Below are 15,046 nucleotides of genomic sequence, written 5' to 3'. Positions count from 1 at the left end.
CATCCCAGTCGGCACAGTTAACACTACCCTCCTGTGCCCTAGTGTAACACGTCCCTCAACACAGCTAACTGGCGCGGTTGAAAGCTGGAGCAGTACAAGACCAGCAGCTGGAAACTGGTGCTAAAAGATCATTAACAGGGTGGGGATGAAGAAGGATTGTTCCTGCCCGCAATTGTGATGTGAGGCAATGAAACAAACAACTGTGTAAAAAAAAGGAGCCTTTCCAGCCTCAGAAAATCTCAGAGCTTAACCTCTCACACACTGAGTATGCTTCTTTGTAGCAGTCAGCTACATATATACACACACATGTCATGATTTACCGCTTCCATTATTCCACCATTCCGCGCCTGGATACATCCCGCGCCTGGATACATCCCGCGCATGCCCTCTGACCTCCGGTCAGGTTAATAGCTCAACCTGCATACATCTCATGCATACTTATGATTACGACAACACATACTGTCTCGGACAAGAGAGCATGTATATATGAAATAGATCTGCTTCCGGCTATGACAATTATACTATAAACGGGGCTGCTAAGAGTTAATAGCACAGTAGCATCAAATTGGTGCGACCACCTGCCCCGAATTCTGATTTCTGCCTGTGAAAATCTTTTTTTTAAAAATAGACCAGTTTTCCACGCTGGGGGAGGGTTACCATCCGAGCAACGTCCAACGTCAGCACAAGTGGCAGGTTATAAACTTCGGTCCTGCTCTGAGTTCGCTGGATCCCCGCCGCTGCCCGAGCAATGAGTGCAGAGAAGCCAATCTTCTCGCAGGGAGAGGACTGCAAACCCGACTGGAGGTTGGCGCACGCCGAATACGATGAGTGCGATGCCCACTTGCAGATCCTGGGGAAACCGGTCATGGAACGCTGGGAGACTCCATACATGCATTCCTTGGCCACTGTGGCTGCATCGAAAGGTAATGGCTCGCCCCCATCCGATCCGCTGATTAAAAACTTCAGGGCGCACAGTCCCAGAAGGAAGTCACTTCCACGGGAAGCGCGGGTCATTTCGGACAAGTATTGGTACTTCGGCTAAGCTCTTGTGGCCACAAACTCATTTTTGTTCGACCAGGTGCTCAATTGGGATGCGTGGCCGTGATCGCCCTGTTGTAAATCCAAATGTTAACAAAATCATGTACACGGACAAAGTCCAATAGGAGGTGAAAGTTTATTGAGGGACTCAAGCCAAGGTAAAGCAGGAAGGCCCTACCACCCGCCTTTCTAGCAGAGTTTGTTGCTCAGGCGAGTTCCAGGCTTAAAAATTCAAGCGAGTGCCAAGGAGGCAACGTGATCACTTTTTTCAAGCTGAAGCGAATCGTTTATTAGCGTCAAGGCACAGGTTCGGAGCGGGGACCCGAGTGGAGCGAGGTCCTTTTTTGCATCAGCCATCCCAAAGCAGGAGTAGGTTGTAAATGTATCAAAATGATCACATAATCTCAGTTCCTTAGAATGTTATGACTTTCTCAAAAGGCTAAACCCAAGAATGTCACCAAAGCTGACTTTATGAGAAAGGGGCGGTGGCTGGTTGAATGCAGGCTTGTGTTTGACAGGTGAAGATGAGATGAAAATGCTATTTTTCAAACCCATTAATGCCTCCCGCGCTTACTGAAACTTGAGGGAATTTGTCCAAACTCCAACTGAGTCGCTGGAAAACATTCGGAAGCGGAGAGGAGGTGAAGACACGTGGTGATTAAGCTTCTGCGCTTTCCCTGGAATTAAAAACTCGAGACCTCAAAGTTACCGATTTGCCGGCTCCAGTGGCAGATAACCTCAGCATTTGATTGGCCTTGAGAAGTTAGCGGAGAGCCTCTTTGAACTGCTGCAGCCCCCTCTGCTCAGATATTCATAGAACATTGCAGCACACGACGTTACGCCGATCCAAAAGAGAGAACGGTGACAAGGAAGGAACAGCGATTATATTTCCAAGTGTACAATGCAGATAGCTGTCCGAGTTCCCTGGACTGACTCCCTGTGCCCTATCAAGGGGAGTGGAGATTGTCTGTTTCGTTGGCGCTGTGGAAGAATCATTAACTTCAAATATTTTGGAATTAAAAAATATAAATCTGTGTCTATTTAAAGGGTTAAGAATCACTATCACGTCATGACTCTATCAAAAGTTGCAACTTTGTCCCCGCTTCTTCCTCTGTCGAACCAGTTGGTCAAAATGTCCCAGTAGCATCGGGACAGATGATCAGTCTGCACATAGACATATAAGGTAACAGCTGTTAATCTCCAGTGACCCAGCTGTTTCATTCATTCATGGCTCACCATGTCGGTATTGCATTTGAATGACTGCTTGCTCCTGTTAGAGGGGAGCAGCTCCAGAAATGAAGTGATTTTCAATTGCCCAGCTGGTCGACATCTCTGCTAGAAAATCACACGGTAAATGCTGGAGGAACTCGGTGTTATCGGAGGCAAACGTATTTCAGGCCTGAGCCCTTCTTCGAGATGTAAGGAAAAAAGCAAGCAGACAATTAAAGACGAGAGATGACGGGGAAAGAATGGGAGGGGAGGGGGTGGAGTCCTGACCAACAGCCAAAATTGAACATGAGGTGAAGGTGAAAATTGATTTTGGCTCTGTGTAGGGAGACACAGAGAAAAGGGCAGAGAGAGTCAGAACTATGGGGAAGGGGAACCAGAGCAGTCCATGTTAATGCCATCTGGTTGGAAGATGAAGTGTTGTTTCTCCAATTTGCAGGTGTCTCAGTCTGGCAGTGCATGTGACCATGGAAAGGCATGGCAGCAAGGGAATGGGATGGGGAATTGAAATAGGTGGCCACGGGGAGATCTACACTATTGTGCCAGACAGAGCCCAGGTGCTCAATGAAGCGATCTCCCAGTCTCTCCAATGTGGAGGAGAACCCATTGGGAGCTCTGGATGCAGTGGATGACTCCCGCAGATTCACAAGTGCTATAGCCAGTAGCTTTAGCAGAATGCACACTCTGGGCTGAAGTATAGGGAAGAAAAAAAAACAGTAAGATTTTTTTTCTCTTGGTCTAGGAGGACGAGTTCTGGAGATCGGGTTTGGAATGGCAATTGCTGCCACGAAGATTGAGTCCTTAAATATTGAGGAGCACTGGATCATTGAATGCAATGACGGTGTGTTTAAAAGGTTGCAGGAGTGGGCAAAGGAGCAACCTCACAAGGTGAGCGCTCTGTTGACATATATTGATAGTTCAGCCCTGTTTCCTGCAACTCCAATCTTTCTTTTTAAACCCTTTTATGGTTTTGGTCTTGGAAGAAGTGGCAATGAAGAAAAACCTAAATGACTTTGGAGCGAGCCAATATGATTAGATTCAAATCCAAAATCCAAAAGAATAAAGAAACAATATTGTATCGTAAACAATTAGTACAACATAAAGATCATTCAAAGCACTGAAACTCTCACCTTAATGAAATAGTCATTTCAAAGTAACTCTTCATGGGAATCTTTGTAATGTTTCGGACTGAGAAAGATGCTGTAATATGTATAATTAAGAATGACAGACCAGCACCAGTATGACCCATTTATCTTTGTAGCAATGCTTACCTCAATAAAAGCAATGTAGTTACATCCCATTTTATTGTATCGTAAATTTCCACAAAGTGAAAAGCCAGTTAGAATCAAGTCTTAACAAGTTCAATGCTTAATATTTGTAAAAGCAGTAAATTCCATCGTATAAATATATATATGAAATTATGTATTGATCTTTCTTGTATTTGATCCATTTCTTTTAAAGATGGGAAGCTTCCATCATCTTTTAATGAGGCTTGCATATCATTTTGAAAAAAGGAAAGGATCCTGTTGGATGTGCTTCGTACAGACACATTTCATTACTTAATGTAGATCTGATATTATCTAAAAATCTTGGCCTGTAAATTAAAGAATATTTTACCATCAATTAGTGGTCTGGATCAAAAATCATTATTATAATACACATCGATTATTGAATATCTTTCTCTTGAATGTGTTCTTTCATTAGATGCCCAGAAGGCTTTTGATTGGGTAAAATGGGACTATTTGCTATTTTTGAAAAGTTTAATTTTGGTCCAGATTTTATTAAATTGATTAAATTACTGTACTTGTGTCCCATGGCCACAATTCGTAACAATTCACATTCAAAAATTTTTAGGCTTTAATGGGGAACTTGGCAAGGTTGCCCATTAAGCCCATTGCTTTTTGACGGTATTTGAACCCCTTGCTATAGCTCTATGGGGAGTGTAGAGATTTTTCAGGGATAATTAGGAATGGTGTTAACATGAAATTTCTTTATATGCAGATGATCTTTTGCTTTTCGTTTTAAATGCAGAGGTTTCTATACCAAATATATTAACCTTATTTGTCCATATGGGTCAGCTTTCAGGCTATAAAATAAATCTGCATAAGAATGAATTATTAACCTTAAAGGGGTCTTCTTTAAGTTATTCCAATTTCCTTTTTAAGTTAGTGAATGATTAGTTTAGATACCTTGGAATTACAATTACTAAGAGTTATAAGAATTTATTGAAGGAAAAATTTTCTGCAACATTTCTTCCCCTGGCCATCCATCTCAGGATGATGATGGTTCCTTTCAGTCAGTTTGTGGGGTTTGATCTGAGGATACCCCATTCCTCAGAAAGGAAGAGTGTGTGCATGAATAGATTTAGGTGAGTAGGGGTTGCACAGATCTAGACCCACCCTCTTGACATCCCCTCCTGGATCTAGCAGCATGGTGAGGTCCAAGATGCCTGGGGGATGTTCTGTTACAGTGAATGGCCAGACCAAGCTTCGATGCAAGGGATGCCCTTTCTGCGCTTCACGGCACGCGTTTGCTCGATGGCCATTGACGCTATGAGAGGGTTTGTCTGTCCTTTGACAGGTCTGCAACATTTAATCAGGTTAAAGTCCTATTTTTGGGATGGACACGATGATTGGATGTATTAATTCGATGAGAATTTTTATATCTTTTCCAGTCTATACCAATTTTTATCCCAAAATCTTTTTTTGTTTCACTGGATTTGTTTATTTCTTTTGTGTATATAGCAAGGAAAACAACCTCATTTAAACAAAGCGCATCTTCTAAAAACTAAAGAGTGGAGTACTGTTGCTTCCAAATTTCAGATTTGACTATTGGACAGTCAAAATATGTAATCTGCTTCTTTTGTTACAATTTGATAAATTAATTGATCACCCTTCTGGGATGGAAATGGAATTGAATTGTTGGCAGTCCTCGGGTCCTTTTTACCTTTTTCTAAATTAACAAGCAATCCGATAATGAGGCATAGGTTGAGAATAGGGGCACAATTTAGAAACATTTTTGGAATTGATAGTTTTTCTCTTGCCAGTCCTATCATAGCTCATCATTTTTACCTTCTTTGTCAAATAGAGGTTTTAGGGAGTAGTTATAGTCTGGGTATCAAAAATGTTAAAGATTCTTTTTGAGGTAATTTTGCTTCTTTTGAACAAGAGCGCAAAATTTAAATTACCAACTAGTCATTTTTTCAGCTCTCTAATTTTCCACTGATTTCAGAAACAAATATTCATGATTTACTTTTTGACTTTCAATTTTCTCATATTTATTTATAGTGATTTGATGGATTTGAGTAGAGTTTCACTAGTTAAGATCAAGAGTGATTGGGAGCGTGACTTGGATTTGTCACTTCCAGATGAGGACCGGGTCATCGTTCTGAATTTGATTAATGAACCCTCAGTCTGTGCGCAACTTTGTTTGTTGCAATTCAAAGTGGTGCATAGAGCTCATATTTCAAAAGTTAAACGATCTCACTTCTATTCGGATACTGATCCACGATGTGATAAATGTAACATTTTTGAGGCTCATTGATGAGTTTTCTGGTCTTGCCCTAGTTTAGAAAAATTTTGGAAAAATTATTTTTAAACTTTATCAATCATTTTTATGGCCAAATTAGAACCTTGTCCCTTAATTGCTCCATTTGTTTTTTTTTTGAAAAAGAGAAAATAGTATTGGCTTCATAACCATATATAACTACTTACAGCACAGAACAGGCCAGTTCGGCCCTACTAGTCCATGCCATAACAAATCCCCACCCTCCTAGTCCCACTGACAGCACCCAGTCCATACCCCTCCAGTCCTCTCCTCTCCATGTAACTATCCAGTCTTTCCTTAAATGTAACCAATGATCCCGCCTCGTCTGCTGGAAGCTCATTCCACATCCCCACCACCCTTTGCGTAAAGAAATTTCCCCTCATGTTCCCCTTATAATTTTCCCACTTCAGTCTTAAACCATGCCCTCTAGTTTGAATCTCCCCCACTCTTAATTGAAAAAGCCTATCCACATTTACTCTGTCTGTCCCTTTTAAAATCTTAAACACCTCTATCAAGTCCCCCCTCAATCTTCTACGCTCCAGAAGCGAATTTTAGCTTTTACCTCATTGATAGCTAGAGGGGCAATTCTGAAGAAATGGAAAGGTTGCACTCCACCTACTCGTACTCTGTGGTGCTTCCTAAGTTTATATATGTTAAAGATGTAAAGGTGAATTTTTATAAGACATGAGGCCCGTTCATGGAGTATTTCCATAATTTAATGAATTAAATTACCTTTAATTAGAGGGAGGGTGTTTAGAGGGAGGGGTTTGATTAATGGCGGGGGGGGGTCCCTTTTTTTCTCAGTTTTCTTTTTTCTCGAGATGTTTTCATAAAAAGGGTTTGATTAAGAGGGGTACACACAATTTATACCATGCATGTTTAAGGTATTATTTGAGAAGTACAAATTATCTGTCATTTATATTTCAGCCCATGTATTGGATTAATATGTGTCCATGTTTTTTTAATTAAACACAATAAAGGTTTTTTAAAAATCAAGTCATAACATTAATGTTGCATCCATTTTTCTACATAGGTTATTCCTCTCAAAGGACTCTGGGAGGATGTAGTTTCTACATTACCCGATTCACATTTTGATGGTAAGTTTCAACTTAAAGACTGTAATTAAAAAAATGTCAGCATGGGTAAAATTTCTGGTCCATTTTTATCTCTCTGCTTAATTTTCAGCAGTGGGCTAACAATTTCTGGATCACTTCTCTAACATGGCAATATATTATTAAGGAGATTTTGAGATGACCAAAGGTGTTAATGAAGGATGGACGCTTGAAGGAAAATTAATTCCAGAGCTTCTGGCCTTGGCAGCTGAAAGCACAGCTGCTAATAGGAGAAGAGTGTAACAAAATTAGAGCTAAACACATTTGTCAGGAGGGAGGGAGGGGTGGGCGAGAGGGGCAAGAGGGGCGGATGGGCGAGAGGGGCGGGGCGTGTGAGGGGGGCGGGCGGGTGGGAGGGGCGGGTGGGCGGGAGGGGCGAGCGGGCGGGTGAGAGGGAGAGAGGAGCGAGCGGGCGAGAGGGAAAAAAGAAAAACAATGTCTGAAAAGCATTGTTACTCCGCATAATTCTTAGACATTAGTGAGGCAAAACAGAATTTCTCCACAGTTCCCACAGATCAAAATATTTAGAATACAGAGAGTTACCGACAGTATCTGTAGAAAGAATTAAGAGCTCCAGGACAACTGTTAAAAATAATCTGTCAATACATAACTTTTGTTATCCTGCTGCATAGGGGTTGGTGTCGGAGTGTATTCTGCTAACCGAACATTCTGTACGTGTTGCAGTTTGCTTTGCAACCTTGGACTGACAGTCAAACTTCTGTTGGCAAAAGAGCTGCCACGTGAATTGGCTGCTTTCAACACAAAGTTGTTTTTGACTCTTTCAAAGTTGTTTTCAACTGGTAAATCTGAGGCGGCAGGAGTTTTCACTGGCAGTGGAGATGGTTGCAGTTTTATTTGAGGTACTGTGCCCTTTTTCTCGCTTTGGATGTGGAAGTAATTCAAATTTCTTCCTTTCAAATTTTTGCTTTCCAGGGATTCTTTATGATACATACCCTCTGTCGCAAGAAACCTGGCACATCCATCAGTTTGTTTTTATAAAGGTAAGATCAAACCCACAGGGGGTGGGGAGGGGAGAAGGAGTTTGCAAATGAGCAGTGCTAATTGATCACTGCAATCTTCACTGTGTTCAAGTGTAAGCAATCAGAGGAGAGAATCAACCAAGAGGTTGGAAAGCCTTATTTATGAAGAGCATCTGATAATTAACTCCAGATATGTATCATAGCACTGTACACATATTAGTTTTGTCTTTTATATAGTGCAAAAAAAAAGCATAATCTGTTGACGATATCTTGCATAACTGTATAATTTCCACCCTGACTATTGTAGTCCCATCCCCAGAAATCAATTCAGAAAATACAGTCGCTCGTTTGCTCTTCAGTGCTTCTTCCCTCCCCAAATCTCGATCTTATTTGTCATCTCATTCCACCTTTTAATAATTTGGCATTGATGTTGACTCACTACGTGCACTGCAATTCTACGTTAGGTAACATCATAAACCTTTTAGTGAAGGTCCCGCGGAGAGAAGAAAACCAAATGCACTGATGATCTTTGCTTAAAATTTCTATTAGGATCATGCTTTGCGTTTGTTGAAGCCAGGTGGTGTTCTTACATATTGCAACCTCACCTCCTGGGGAGAGCTACTGAAGGAAAAGTACAGCGACATTGAGAAAATGTTCCAGGTAAGAACCAAATACGTTTTCCTTAGAACTACTAATGCGAATGGGGAAAAATGCACTGAAAATTAAAGTGTAATATTAACTTTAATCATGAAATAAAGATGAGTTGTGATTTTAGTCCCAGTACCATAAAGTTTGAAGCATTAAAGCTGCAGATGCTGGTGTCTTAAGCAGACAAAGACCTGCTGGAGGAACTCAGCAGGTCAGACAGCATCCCTGGGTAGAAAGGGTCAGCCATGGGTAGAAACTGACGGACCTCTACCCAGGGATGCCGTCTGACCTGCTGAGTTCCTGCAGCTGTTCTTTGTCTCCATGAACTCTGCTATTTTCCGTGTTTATATCATGGAACATTACAGCTCAGTACAGACCTCCAACCATGTACTCAATCTGATCCTTCCCTACCTCACACCCAGAACCTTTTATTTTTCTTGTATCAGGTGTCTGTCTAAGAACCTTTTAAATTTCCCCATTGCCCCCTCCTCCACCACTACCCCAGGGAATGCATTTCAAAGGTTAATATTTTCTCACTCTGCTGTTAGGTGAAATAGAGACATGCATGAAAAAAAATAATTCATCCAAGCAGTTTAAGACAGAGAATGCACCTTCTGTTAAATTAGATTGCAAAAATCAAAGGGATGTCTGTCAAGACAAAAAGGGTCTAATTGCAGATATAACTTTAAGACAATGTGATTAGTCATCATGTCTTTGTTGGAATTGTCCACAGTGAATACGCACAGCAACATTCAACCTCATTTGTGGTTCAGGTTCAGTTGAATTGACATTATTTCAAACCATTGTCCCTGTTACATGCACCTGGATCCATTTAACAAGCAGTCTTGCTTCTCATTGCAAGTGGTGAAGGAATTATCACCATCCACCTCACTTTTGGCTCTTAATTAAAGCAGCAGCACTGGCTGGAGTCAGAAGAGAAAAGGCAGCAATAGCTAGGTTTGCCATGTTGGCAGCTAATTTGTTCAGAGCAAGACTCAGCAAACAGGAAATGTCACTCTGAACCTACCATGTTTTACCAGGGCAAATTCTCTTGGACTGTTTCTCCACCAATGCAATTGTGTGGTAAGGTTCTGCACCACCATTTTATTAGAAAATGCGGATGATTTATAAAAAAAAAAGGCATTACACAAGCACAAATACAGTACTTAATTTGTATATTCTGCTGAATAAATTATTCTTTCATGAGGGAGGAGGACATTTGTGGTGAATCAGGCAGTCTAAATCTAATTTCATTTTAGTAACAGCAAGATTGATGTCAAACTCAGTTTGTGCATTTATCGGTGAGGTTAGAGAAATTGTCGGGGAAACAATTAGCCACAAGAAGTATTGTACATATTTGCAGAAAAGAGTTTTATTGTGGACACATTCTCCTGACAGCCATAACCAATGAACAAGATGGGAGGTTTTATTTTTATCTGGCCCATTAACTCTCAACTGATGAGGACACAAAATATTCTTCGACAATTATATAGGTTTTGCCTAATGATCCGATTTTGTATTGTGCTAATAAAGATGACATCATTTTGCCATAAGTAGTGTGATCGGTTTCAAAATTCAAAGTAATACTTGTGCTTAATTTGTCCAGGAGACCCAAGTATCTCATCTGGTGGAAGCTGGGTTCAAGAAGGAGAACATTGAGACCACAGTGATGGATATCACTCCCCCAAAAGCCTGCAGATACTACTCTTTTCATAAGATGATTACGCCCAGGATAATTAAAAACTAACCAGACAATCTTCACTCACAATGTCATACTACTATATAAATGCATGTGATAGTCAACACAGTGAATAAGTCGACCTATTTTTTGGCCTAAAAATCTGGTATTTTCCATATATCGCATATAAAAGTCTCCCTCTTCCCCCCTCCCCCCCACCCCCAAATCCCCACCATTTTTGGTCCCAGCGACCCACCCATCTGAGTTCCCAACACCCCAACCACTGTCTCTCACCTCAGGCCCTGGCCATCTGCCTATCACCTATCCGAGCTCCTGGTGCCCCAAACGCAGACTTAACCTCCTGGTCCTGGCCACATGCCCACCCATCCTAGTTCTCAACATCCTGACTACAAACTCTTGCCTAGGCCCTGACTGCCACCCATCCTAGCTCTTGATGCCACCTGGTCCCAGCTGCCTGCCCACCAATCTGAGGTCCCGATGCTCCAAGCAATGCAAGAACTTATTGCGGTCAAAAGTAGTAATGTGTGCAATAGTTGACCCCCAGATTTTACCCTAAAAATTTGTCCACTAAATGTGACCATTACATGTGTATATACAGTATAACCCATTTTCTTTAGAATACAGTGAAAGATGGAGAACTCAGTTAACATGAATATAATGAGCATATCAGTGTTAAACAACTCTGATCTTCGATCAGCATGTGTACAGAAGTTTCAAAGTGAAATTTCAATTTTCCATATTCGCCTTTCTCTTCTAACCTGGTCCTCACTGGAGATTCTACCTTTAGGACATTTGCCAATAATACTTTATACTTTCAGCTGATGCAACTGTAGATTCTGAAGTGGAGAATAATGACACATCCCCAAAAAAAATTTTAATTGGGTGAAAGGAACAATTACTGTAACAATAAGCAAAATTTAAATACCATAGCTTACCACTCACAATTAGGACCATAGAACGCTACAGCACAGAAAACAGGCTATTTGGCCCTTCTAGTCTGGCTGACCATTATTTCACCTGTTCCTATTCCATAGTTCTCCAGACCTCTCTCATCCATTTATTTATCCCATTTATTCTTAAAACTCAAGGTCGATCGAGCCCGCATTCATATCAGATGGCAGCTCATTCCTCAATCCCACCACTCTCTGAGTGAAGAACTTTCCCCTAATGTTCCCCCTAAACCTTTCCCTTTCAGCTTAAAACTATAACCTTTTGTATTTATCTCCCCCAATCTAAGTGGAAAAAGCCCATTCACATCCACTCTGTTTATACCTTTCATAATCTTGTAAACCTCTATCAAATCTCCCCTCATTCTTCTTCGCTTCCAGGAATAAAGTCCTAACCTGTTTAATCTTTTCCTGTAAACTCAAATCCTGAAGACCTAATGTAAAAGGACCCGCCGTTTACCTGTTGTTGGGTGGCATCCTGTTGGTCCCCACCAGCGTCGGTAGTGTCCTGGAGGTTAGTAGACCGTGCATGGCCATGTTGATTACTGCACGTGCGTGTGGTGGGTAGGCATACTGGAGCCAGCATGTCCACCAGTGCCCATGCACCACAGACTGGATCGATGCATGCGCGCTTGGCTCGGCCCCGGAAGTGAATGGTTGGAGCTGGGTGCCAGCGCGTTCAAAGGAGCACATGTGGCAGTTTCGGGTGCATTTAAATATCGGTTCTACAGCCAGCATTGTCAGTTGGGGATTTGAAAAGGGTGAGTTAGGTGGTGGACTATTAAATAAGAATGTTATGGACACTTTATAACGGAAAGTTACTTGTTAGCCCCTTTGTTTATTATTAAAGATTGAGAAAATTGACAGACTTCATTACCGATTTATGCAAGAACACATTGCAGATAAATACCCAACTTGGCCTCCAAATCACTATTTTATTGGAACAAAGTCGCTACACCCAGCAACATCCTAGTAAATCCTCTGCACTCTTTCAATCTTATTGATCTCCTTCATATCCTTATGAAGCTATTATTGCTAACTTTCATTTTAATTTAGACATACAGCATGGAAACAAGCCCTTCAGGCCCACTAGTCTCTACCATTCAATTACACCTACAACCCCTGTACGTTTTGAAGGGTTGGATGAAACCAGAGCACTTAGAGGAAACCACAAATCACTGGCATACAGCAGTGTTGGACACAATGTTGCAAGCACTTTGTACTGAGAGAAACTAGGAATGAAAATTGAATCAAATAATATTGTGGTATCACCTACCTCACATTTCTTGTTCCTTTAACTCTTTCTATCCTTTTTTTCACTCTCTTGCCAAATATTTTCCCAGGCTTTTTTTTTGCTGCAACTCATTTAGCATTCTCAGTGGCTAATTTTCTCACTCCCCCAGTTCCTTTCTTTTACAGGATGGATTTTTGCCCATTATAAAAAGGGGCATTGGGTCTTGTTTAATATGTCCGCAAGATCATTGAAAAGTTATCTTATCAGTGTCAGTTTGCTGGAAAGCAAGGAGGCAAGAAGTGGAAAAATGGAAAGTCAGCAAGAAATTTCAGGAAAATGGCATAGACAACAAATGCTGAAGTTACTTTTCAAATCATGTATTGCCTCAAAAGGAAAGCCATAGAAAGGCTCCCATTTTAAAACAAATGTTTATAGGACATTGTTACAACACAAAGAGATCACTCTCCACCATAACATCAGATCATTATCCACAAGTTCCATAAATACTAGTTGCAGTTATACCATGTACTTATTTCCGATACCAAATGCGTATCCTTCTTTCCCTTTTTATTTTCTTCTGGAGTTGTAGCATTCCGTACAGAAGTGCTTCTGCTGTGGGAGGGCAACCTAACATAAAAAGGGAAAACAACAGTTACTGGAGAAAATGTTAAATAACCAAAGGGAATAGAATCTCTTACCGAGGAATGCAATTTGAATGGAGATGGAGCCCTTCTTTTCTCCCAACTCTTCTACCAGCTTGCCCTAACTATTCATTCTTCATGCACATTGGGCATTATTGCAGGACCAATTGCAGAGAACCTGGTGTGTTCTCCCACACAATCACCTGAAGCAGTGGTTCTCAACCTTTTTCTTTCCACTCACATGGCACCTTAAGTAATCCCTTACTAACCACAGAGCACTTATAACATCCTATGCCATAGGTGCTTTGTGGTTAGTAAGGGATTTCTTAAGTTGCTCTGTGAGTGGGGGAAAAATGGTTGAGAACCACTGACCTAGAGGTTCAATTGAAGCATACTCAAATATTTTTCCAGCTGAGATCCACCCAGTAATCTAGGGATCAGTTAGGGAGTTAATTTCTTGTTTTATCAACCGAGCCACTGAGACCACAAAAAAGCCAGGAACAAGACAGATGATCGTTCAAGCCTGCAATGCCATGAAATGACACAATCCAGAACAGCCTTTCGGTCCACCACATCCATGATTTTTTTTTTAAAGAGTAGAGCACAGTAACACGCTCTTACGGCCAACAAGCCCATGAATCCCAGTATTGACTATCAAGTAATGAACCATGCTATTCAATGTACCAAGTTCACTTTCAAGTGTATTACAGTAAACCCCTGGTATCCAGCACCTACGGGAATTGGTAGGTGCCAGATAAGTAAGTTTTCCAGTTGCCTGAGACTCATTCTTACGATGCCTAATGTACCTGCATTAAGAAAAAAACAATTTAAAAGACAAAAATATTATACTGCACTGACAATGAACAAACTTCACTTGCATGAATATATAAATATTACAGAATTTTACTTTAATTTCAGTCACATTGTTTGAAAACATTTAACCGTTGCTGCATTTGCACAGAGCTGACTGAAAGACTAATAACATTGGAGATAATTGTGACAGATTATGTTGTGTTTGTATTGCATATAGATAAGTTTTTGGGAGATAAATTGGGGCAGGTTTTTTTAGTGTAGGTCACATACCAACACTTTAAAACAGATTTCATTTAAAATACTGGAGCTATGCTCAAGCCAGACAGGGCAGCTCCTGGAGGCCTTTGCAAAAACTTTGGGGAGTGCCCAAGGGACGTTATTACTGGATTGTTGTTTTGAAAGAGATCGGAGGAGTAGTTTGGAGCCGCAGGCTGTGTAGGAGTGCTGCTTGCTGTTCTAAGAGGATCATGTGGTTTTTGCAAGCAGAGAGTTGAACAGTTTTTTTTCAGAGAGGGGCGGGGGGAGGAGTCACGTGATGGAGTAGTGGCCAGTAGGAGAACACCAGCCCTCTCCAGAAAAGAAGGAAAAAAGTGAGGAAAAAACAAAGCCCCAGACACACAAATCACAACAAAGAAAAAATAAAGGTGTGGAGAAAATGGCACCAAAGAAAGAAAAGCCAAAAACGGGAAGAAAAGAAGAAAGAAAAATGTCGGAAGAGAAAGGTAAAGGCCTTACCTGTACGAAAAAGCAGGGACCTGCCGCGGAAAGAGGAGCCCACCCCCCCGAGGTCAGTGGAAACCCCGCAGGGTCGCGACCCACCGAACGCAGGACTGCAAAGATGGCTCATGGAGCCAAACAGAGGTGCATAACTGCATGAGGAATCACGCATGCGCGATGCGCACGACAAACACAACACCGACGGGAGGAGGGACCAGCTGTGGAGTGGAACTCTTTAGCACGAACAGCTGAGAGAGACCCGACAGCAGGGTTCCCAGCTGGAAGATAAAGGAAATAATGGGAATGGGAGGGGTGAGAATGAAAAAAGGAAACCAGAGACACAACAGATAACCAGCCCAGAAGAAGAGGACCAACATCAAGACACCATAAAAAAATACCCAACAAACTGAGGCAAACAGCCCAACAAGAAAGTCAGATACAAGG

General features: G+C 41.5%; 2 protein-coding genes across 4 annotated transcripts in view; one reads left to right on the top strand and one right to left on the bottom strand.

The window, feature by feature from the left end:
• Positions 1 to 514: 514 nt before the first annotated feature.
• Positions 515 to 12,061, top strand: gamt (guanidinoacetate N-methyltransferase). The gene is made up of 6 exons (XM_069928102.1): positions 515 to 923; positions 3,008 to 3,153; positions 6,845 to 6,908; positions 7,857 to 7,924; positions 8,453 to 8,563; positions 10,158 to 12,061. The coding sequence occupies exons 1-6, from the start codon at positions 749 to 751 to the stop codon at positions 10,296 to 10,298; spliced, it is 705 nt and encodes a 234-aa protein (XP_069784203.1). The 5' UTR covers positions 515 to 748; the 3' UTR covers positions 10,299 to 12,061.
• The window catches only part of ndufs7 (NADH:ubiquinone oxidoreductase core subunit S7), a 24,209-nt gene continuing 21,178 nt past the window's right edge, over positions 12,016 to 15,046 (bottom strand). For all 3 annotated transcript variants that reach the window (XM_069928101.1, XM_069928099.1, XM_069928100.1), the window contains exon 8: positions 12,016 to 13,058. In XM_069928101.1, coding sequence (XP_069784202.1) covers positions 12,961 to 13,058 — 98 coding nt within the window. In that variant the 3' untranslated portion in view covers positions 12,016 to 12,960. The remainder of the gene's footprint in view (positions 13,059 to 15,046) is intronic.

The sequence above is a fragment of the Narcine bancroftii genome, chromosome 3 (genome assembly GCF_036971445.1).
Source record: "Narcine bancroftii isolate sNarBan1 chromosome 3, sNarBan1.hap1, whole genome shotgun sequence".
Classification (NCBI taxonomy): domain Eukaryota; kingdom Metazoa; phylum Chordata; class Chondrichthyes; order Torpediniformes; family Narcinidae; genus Narcine; species Narcine bancroftii.
Note: the sequence above shows the minus strand (reverse complement) of the source record. Positions and strands in the feature narration are given on the sequence as shown.

Excerpts from the sequence above, each read along its gene's own strand:
- gamt (XM_069928102.1), top strand. The coding sequence starts at position 749 with ATGAGTGCAGAGAAGCCAATCTTCTCGCAGGGAGAGGACTGCAAACCC. Across the intron at positions 6,909-7,856 it reads ACCCGATTCACATTTTGATG|GGATTCTTTATGATACATAC; the intron begins GTAAGTTTCAAC and ends TTTGCTTTCCAG. Across the intron at positions 8,564-10,157 it reads ACATTGAGAAAATGTTCCAG|GAGACCCAAGTATCTCATCT; the intron begins GTAAGAACCAAA and ends TAATTTGTCCAG.